General features: G+C 41.1%; 1 protein-coding gene across 1 annotated transcript; it reads left to right on the forward strand.

Annotated features, from left to right (window-relative positions):
• Window positions 1–4717: 4717 nt before the first annotated feature.
• amer2 (APC membrane recruitment protein 2) lies at window positions 4718–8227 on the forward strand. Its single transcript, XM_043226848.1, has one exon. The coding sequence runs from the start codon at window positions 4889–4891 to the stop codon at window positions 6857–6859; it is 1971 nt and encodes a 656-aa protein (XP_043082783.1). The 5' UTR covers window positions 4718–4888; the 3' UTR covers window positions 6860–8227.
• Window positions 8228–8833: the final 606 nt, after the last annotated feature.

An 8833-nucleotide genomic window follows, 5' to 3' on the forward strand; every position in this document is an offset into this window, starting at 1 on the left:
GCCATCTGTCATTGCCACATAAAAAATAAGCAATTGTCAATACACACATCCAGTCTTTTATGCTCACCAAGGCTACATTTACTTGATAAAAATATCATAAAAGCAGTAATTGTAATTGCAATGTTAATATTTTAAAATGCCATTTATTCCTGTAATGGCAAAGCTAAATACTCTTGTCCTAAATGTCACATGATCTAATGTACGCTGACTAAAGATTTCTGCTTATTTTACTCAAATTATATATATATATATATATATATATATATATTCATATTGAAACTGTTCTACATGAAATGCTACAGTATTTCATATGTTAAAAATCTTAATTATTCAAAACCTTTGAGTTTTGACCAGTATATATTAATAAAACTGACTGCACAAAAATACAGTGTAAATGCTTGTGGCCAAAATGTCTATTAAATTAATATTTGGGATTTAGGAATACTTGGCAAGTCTAAACATAATTTGGCGTGGTAACTTGTGTAGAGTCACATTTTTTATTTATTTTTTTTACATACTATGATTTGGGACATGGTAATCTGATTTGAACAGATAGTATATGAATTTGGCATACATCGCTAAAGTTAAGCTGATTACGAAAGTGTCTTATATTTTTTCATGTGTACTCCAATAAGGGCCAATTGCTTCATTCTGTAGAGAACCATCTCATAATGGTGAGAGACTGTCCGTGTCTTACCACATTTCCAGATGTAAGTACTCGTCCGTCATCCATCTTGCATTTGTAAGCACGTCCTAAAAGTGATTATTAGGCCCAAACCCTCGGGACTGTATTACTGACTGGAAGAGGATCACTAGGCGAAATGGGAATTAGTACTAATCCCTGCAAACGTGGCCCTAGACGATAGTCTGCTGCATGCCTGTAAAGACATAAACACAATATCCAGCATGAGCGTGAAATGTGTGTACCTCAAGTCTTTTGTCCTTAATCTAAACAGGCATAACTCACTGAAGTTGATTTGATTTGCACATTTAAAAAAAATCAATGCAGTGGTGAAGACAGAATAAGTAAATTAGTTTATTTGATAAGCACCTAGGTTCATCCAAATTACCCAAGGCATTATGAAACCACTCATTTTTCTAATGGGCACTGTCTAAGTCAGTATTTATGGCGGTTATGGAGCTGTATGTGATTCTTTATAAAAACAGGCATTTTATGGAACAACTGTCTCCGGTAAACAAATTTTGTCACTTCCTTTCATTTCCTCACTCAATATCAGTTTTTCTGTTCGTTTATGAGTTAAAAACCTTTCTATATCCGTCTATATTTTCTAAAATTCTGTTAATTATTGTAAGCTTTATTGTAAATCTCACCTTCTACCAGAGGTCACAATAGAATGTAAAGCTGTGTCACGTGACTCCGTAAGCTGGGTTTGTTTTGCAAATCTGCGCACCGGTGTCGGGACGTGAAATGCATCCGCGGGTCAGACTGTATTAATAAGACGCTAAAGCCGCTCAACTCTTATTACAGGAAAAAAGGAATTCTGGTTAGAGAGCTGGGCCCTATAAAAGTGTACCATGACATATTTCACAACACTTATGAGCCACGCGGGTTTCCTCGGGAATTTCCTTTGGGTTTTTCAGAACGGCAGTGTTATATTTACTTTCATAATCATTCATATTGTACAACACAGCGTGAACATTGTTTCAGGAAATGTTATAACGTCACAGTCCTTATTTTAATCTAAGATATGCTATTCTGAAAACCGCTAAATATTCCCAAAATGCCTCTTGGCTAATTAACCTTACATTTATTGTAATTATATTGTAATTATTTCTTAATTTGTCATTTGTCACTTTCTCTCACAATATGACATCATCTCATGTGCCTCAATCTCATAATTGTTATCTTGTGATGTATGTGATGTATTTCTTATTTTGAAAGGTTTCAAATGAAGAAAACGAAGATATTTCAAAATGAGAAATACATCATAGCAAATAAAACAGTATATGTACAGAGTACACAGATTCCTTTCGATAAGCATTATGGCACCAATCATCATGAAAATCAGTTGATTTTAGTATGAAATCCCAAATCTAGTGGCGACTGAAGTATTTTGACCCTGGTGTGCTTTGGCTGATTCCTTCTCATACTGATTATGCTAATCACATAAAGACGCTACCCCATCTATCTATTAACACAATGAACAGCTCTGGTTTCAGATGATGATGAGGATACATATGACCTGACAACAATGTTTGAACAATCTCTTTTTCAATTGCATTTGTTAATCTTGTCTGTGGGAAGGTTAAACACAGTTTGAGGCTAAATGGTTTATAGCACTCTTTGTCTTCTATTTGACTGTCAACTGCATTACATCCCGGTTCATGAGAAGATTGGTTTTAGGCTTAAAACACTGCCATTATTGATGTCCCTGATCCAGTCTGGCCTTGACAAACTCCACAATAAGAGCTGTGTGCTTTGAAGAATCTGCACACACCTTTGTCCTTTTCAGCTGAAGATAATGTGGGGAAAGCAGCATTGTAAAATCTGGGCAACACACCCTTATTAGCAAACAGTCCAGCTCTATTCTGTCCAAATGTCCTAGTTTGTTTCTCAAGAGAGTTTTGTCCTTGGCAGCAACAGAGATGTCACACTAGGGGTGGATGATGTAAGCACTGTGTTTATCCACCGAGGTGAATCCTAAAACACGGGTTGCAAACTAAAGTCTCTTTCTGTTTCTTCATGTTGGCCTCTTAACTTTACTCATGTGGTTCTGGTTAATTTTTCTCCATGTACCCTCAAGCAGACAGGCCTCCTGTGGCCCAGAGAGAGAAGAACAAGTATACAAACCCAAACTGACCTAAAGAAACAACGGGTGTGGTGGCACATTCTGTCCGCCATGCTTCAGGATCTGCTGACAGAAATGGCAAACACAGGTGGGGAGTTTTGGTCCAGTGCAGCAGACCTGGAACCAAAGTTAAATCAGAAGCCTGACCTCACTAAAACGGCTGCATGGTAGTTTACCATCACACATACACACACTGCACACTGCGGCCCCCTCCCCTTTACATTGTGTGAATGTAGACATTGTTTCATGCCAGTGAGGTGGAAGAGGAAACCTGTATACAGATAGGGGTGGATGGGCTGGCACATCAGTTACATGGGGATTTTTTAAGGCTGTCTTAAGGGATTCTTAAAAATATGGGAAGAGGCTCAAATAAATGAGGATATGGTATTATTATTTAGCACTGATGTCTTTCAGAGTTGTACGTAAATATACTGTAAATGTATATATATAATTTGTGATTGTGTTCTAGACTTGTGATTTGTACACCTGTAAATGTCTTTGAAATTATTAGAATCTTAAAGAATCTCACAGAAGTTTTTATAGTAAATAGAATCTATATTTATATTAAGTAGCATATTATAAGTGGTATTGATATTAATTAGGTAAGGTTTCCCCGGTCCTAAATGAGGGCTAACCATAGTGGATTACCATTTGCTAACTGCAATTTAATGTTACAGCAACTGACTTACCTTTGCTTTATTCTTATATTTGCAGTGGCTGAAATCTTCAACAAATAATAATTATTTCACAAAAAGTAGGGCAGCGCTCTCTCATCAGTTATAATGGTTGCACCGTCCTCATCCATATGTGAACGACTAGAAAAATCATGGGAAAGTCACTAACAAATACATTGTTCGAAAGGTGTGGGAACCCAGTGTATTAGCACTGCCAAAATATTTATAACATATAATGTTTCTCACCAAATGTCACCCCTGATGTGTATATTTCAACGACTAAAAAAAGAAAACCCAAAAGCTTTCAGTTGTTTAGTTACTATTGCACACAATTGGACTAACTAATTGGTGTTGTGTAACAGTGGAGGAGTGTGGTAACTGGAGTCCCCCTGGGCCCATATGCTGGAAGCAGATGGACTGCGTGTTATTAAGGGGTAAGTTGAATATGATCAACCACTCCAGACGGCCTGAAACAGGTGAGGACCACCAGCGTGAGCTGATCTAATCTCATTTAAATTTCATCAGCCATTTCTCTAAACCGATTTCAAGTGTGTGTTGTGAATGCATTCATTATAAGTGAGTGAAATGTTTATCTAAATCTGCCTCATGTCTTCATACTTGTAATTTCTCTAATCAGCAGCTTTTGCTTAAATCCTAAGTACAGACGCTACGGCAACCACATAACTCGCATGTTTTCTTGAGCTTTTTCATCTGAGGGGGATTTTCAGTGGCTTATTTTCATTTACACTGAGAGGTTTGTGCTCATTCTATTTATTTCCCCTAACACTCTTGATCGTTATAGCATTTCTGGAAACGTTCCACATGTGATTGCCTTTTAGAACAAATCCATAAGGCAACACTAATTCCATTATGACCCTCATAAAAACATGAGTAAAAAATGCTAAAACTTTCTGTCTATTATGTACACACACGCACACATATTTGTATGTTGCACTCACAAACACATGACGACAATTGTGATGTCAAAAAAACAATAAACATTCTTTACAGCCCGTATGTAGATGAATATCACGCCTCTTCAATGAGATAGAGAGAATAATTGAAGCAAGAAAGAGGAGAAGGATATGTGATGTTTGCCGTGTGGGGGATGAGGGTGTGTTTGTGTGTACGGAGGGGGTGAGCTGTGGGGGCGGAGAAAAAAGTGCTGGCTTGCCTCCAGCGCTGACGAAAGCTGCTTAACCCTCCCAGTTACCATAGAGACTGTCAGGCGCAGCCACCAGTGAGAGAGAAAGAGAGCGAGGTAGGGAGAACACCAACAAGCGAAGACAGCGGATAGAAGTGGAGAGGGAGAGGAAAGGGAAAGAAGCCGTCAGAGACAGGGTGAAATAAAGAGAGAAGAAGAAAGAAACAAAAACAGAGGGTGCAGCAGACATAGTGGCAGAGATGGAGGTTCAAAACGAATGCAGTGAACCGCCTCCATGTGATCCTCAGCCACCAGGAAAGCTCAACAAAGCCGCCTTCAAGCTGTTCGGCAAGCGCAAGTCCGGCAGCAGCATGCCGAGCATCTTCTCTGTCAAGAACAAAGGGGAGTCCACCGGTAAAGCCACTGGCAAAACACTGGAGCTTGTTAGGAGCAAAACACATGATGGCTTAATAACGGACAGTCCTTCAGAGCTTGATGGCCACCGGAAAGAGGAATCTGCCAGTAGTGACCAGCTCCACGCCGGCACGCCAGATGGTGTGTCCGCTGCCCCCCTCCGCAGCTCCATCAGCAAGTCTTTCAGCTTCTTCTCTTTACTGCGTCGAAGCAGTAGCCGTACAGCAGATGGAACTACTACGGTGGGACGGCGAGGAAGAGGACTAAAGGGGCTGTTTAGCAGCATGCGTTGGCGGCGGAAGCCCCAGGTTCAAGAGGACTCCTTAGAGGTGGCCAAGGAGGTGAAGGAGGGAGACCTAATACTTTCCTCTAGCTCCGGCAGTGTGAAAATGGAGAAGGACATGACACTAACTCTTGAGCCCCTGCCTCAAGTGTTTGAGGAGACTCCTATCCCAGGGGAAGCTGAAAAATGGAAGGCACCGTCTATGCAGGAATTACAGGGTACTAATGAATTGGAGTGTAGTGAATGCGGTCCTTCTCTTTCGCAACAACATACAGTCACAGAGGAGTCTCCAGCTCCATCCCCTTCTCCAATCCGAGCCCAGACAGAAGGGCTCCAACATGATAAACATAGTAGTTCAACACACTTGTCCTCCATTCCGACCTGCGCTTTGACCCCACCAATGGAGCACAGCACAGCCGACCCACAATCTGAGCAATCTGTGGATCGCCTATGTTCCATGTTCACCGATGTTACTTCACTAAAGAGCTTTGATTCTTTAACAGGCTGTGGTGACATCATCGCTGATCCAGAAGAGGATTCTGGGAATGGGGGAAGTGCCACGAGCAGTGGAACCGGTAGCAGTAGTGGAGGATGCATGGGTCGCAGATTAAGCGGAGCCGGGACAAATTCAGAGAGATGCTCTCCTGCCAAGCCTCCACTTCCTCCTCAGGTCAGTAGTCTTACATCTATCCATGCTTCTTGCTATATGCCAGCCCACCAAAGACCACGTGCAGCCCCTAAAAAGCCACAAGGCAGTGGAGTTGTCGCCTACATGGGTGGAGGAGAGGAGATGGCTAGTCCAGAGGGTGTTGATGATGCTGACATGCAGGGTCTATGGCATATGCTGCCCCAGAAAGGTGAAGACTCCCCAGCTCTGAGACGTACAGAGCCTGTCCTCCATCATGCACCGAACCGGCTTGAGAAAAGGCCACCACAAGTAAAGGCACTTGGTCTTAGTAAGATTCCTGTGAGTGGAGGCAGTAAGATGGGAAAGCAGCAACCCTCACGTCCCTCACCTCCCCCTGTCGATAAAGAACTCCAGGATGCGCCACCGAGTGATGAAGGCTACTGGGATTCTCCCACACCTGGCCCAGAAGATGAGGACAGCACCTTTCTACGTCGGGAAGGTTTGCTGAGGGATAGCTGCTCTGGAGATGCACTTTATGACCTCTACGATCCTGACAGCCCTAGTGCTGCTGGCTCAGATGATGATGTGAGTTCGCCAACAAAATCTGCAGGTGATCTAAAAATGAACTTGCCTTCCCCGAAATGCTCGTCTTCCGCCACTTCCTCATTCCGTTCCATGAAAGGCAGCACCAGCCTACCTCGAGATTCCAAGATCCCTATTAGTGTTAGGCAAACACCACCTTCCCACTCTTCTAGCCAAGGTGCACTGTCTTCCAATCTTAGCCCAACTTCAACCACCCCTCCTAAAAAGACTGATGCCCCACAACGCACTCGAATCCCTGTCTCGAAGGTTCCTGTTCGTCGTTCCGGCAACAAGAGTACCCCCACCACACAAAGCAGGAAGTAGAGATCTTGGAGGCCCATCAGATGTTTCTGACAATACAAATTTATCACAAGAGCTTTAGGCCAAAACATAATTTTTTTTTATATAAAACAATCAATTTACACTTTGATTTCACCCATCTTCCGAGGACTGTATCTTTACTGTGTTTTTATATCTTCAAAATAATTTTTTTGTTATGTGTCGCATATTACACCCTGTGATTAAGAGTTTTGTAGAATGCACTGCAATATGTAACACATGACGTGCATAATAATGTTTTTTTTGTAAACACAGAGAAATAATAAGGTGAGAATGCTGATCCTAAGAAGAATGTTTAATATCAAAAGCTTCTCATTTCCTTCCATCGGATCAGTGAAACTGTACTAATTTCTTGCTCTGTCATCCCACAAGCACTGTGTAAAACACAGCTGCAGTCTTTTATCTCTCCAGCATCTTATATGTAATGAATTTGGAGAACTATGTGAGACTAAACCAAGCACTTCAGACACTCCTAAATAAAGCTGCATGGAGTCTTGTACATTTAAACTGGATCAGGGAACAGCCTTTTGTTCAAGACACTCTTTCGTATCACACAACGTGACTTCCTATTGATATTGATGAAAAGAAAAACATTCTTTTTACAGAATCTTCACTTTTCTTACTCTTTTTTTATTGGACAAGGACTTCCCTATGACCTCACTGTGGATATTTGTGCACTGCTCGTTTTGTCTTTTGGAAAACACGACTTGCAAAAAATAAATCCCTGGATTGTGAGTATCCTCCTTTTCACAGTGATTTATACTACTCTCGCTAACCTGGACATACTGAGCTGGATATTTTTGAATGTAGCATGACATCACTCTACACGAAGGTCTGTTTAATTTGCCTGCTCACTGCTCAATAAATAAAAGGAGAGAGAGATATGGAGAAGCCCATATGTATCATGAATTATCTGTCTTCCATCATGTGACCATTCTTCTCTCTGGAGATGTTGTCACCCTTTAGCTCTAAGACTTGGACTGGGCTTATAGGAAGTGTTTTCAAGAGAGCAGTCACTGCAGAAATCATCTTCTTAATCAGTATTTTTGGTGAATTTTCTAGTATAAAAACACCAAGATAACCTTAAACAACATAAATTGAAATTACATTTGAAAAAAAAAATGTTTACAAGAAAAATAGCGATTAAGAAATAGATTTAATGCAGTGTTTGGCTCGATCCACCAGTCAGTAATACAGTTTTTACTCTGTTTTTCTTAACAACTAGGACATTTAATTTGTAAACTGTAAAACACTTTTCTCTTCAGAAGGTTCATGACATGCCTTCTTTCTTTTATATACTTCCTTTCTTTAAATTGTTCTTTATTTAATAAATAAAACATCTCTCTGTGTACATCCAGGAAGTGGACATCTATTCAAGTGTGAATGCATGCATCATTTTCCACACACAAAACAGGGTCATGTGGGCAGCTTAGACGTTAGCTGTTTTAATCGCAAAGACATAAAGAGCATCACGGTTGTCTTTTTTTGCAGCCAGCCACAGTCTGCTGGGATTTAAATCCCACCCCGTTAGGAAGGAAGAAGAAAGCTGGTCTAGGTTCAGCTGTCGGCATGAATCCGGTTGACAAAGGGAGGTGTTTACTGTGGGTTATGGGGGAGAATTATGGGCTTCCATTGTCATGGATCTGTTATTGATGTGGTTTTGGGATAGTGAGGTGAAAGAAGGAAGTGCGTGTGGAGTGAATACAGATAAGAAAGCTATGCTCGATTTAGTGCTTGTTCATTAAGGCCAAGTGGATAGAGACATGGATATGTGTGTGCGTGTGTGTGTGTGTGTGTGTGTGTGTGTCTGAAGGGGGGATTTGGTGCAGTCCCAACAGTAATGGTGCAGCGAAAAAACATTCACTCCTGAGCAGCTCTCGCTGCAGTGTGGCTTCTTATGTAAAAGCCTTATGTAACACCATAACCCTCTGATATCATCCCTACACAAGAGAAAACTGC

The sequence above is a fragment of the Puntigrus tetrazona genome, chromosome 24 (assembly GCF_018831695.1).
Source record: "Puntigrus tetrazona isolate hp1 chromosome 24, ASM1883169v1, whole genome shotgun sequence".
Classification (NCBI taxonomy): Eukaryota; Metazoa; Chordata; class Actinopteri; order Cypriniformes; family Cyprinidae; genus Puntigrus; species Puntigrus tetrazona.

What these genes read in the sequence shown, in the direction of transcription:
- amer2 (XM_043226848.1), top strand. Translation starts at nt 4,889, where the DNA reads ATGGAGGTTCAAAACGAATGCAGTGAACCGCCTCCATGTGATCCTCAG.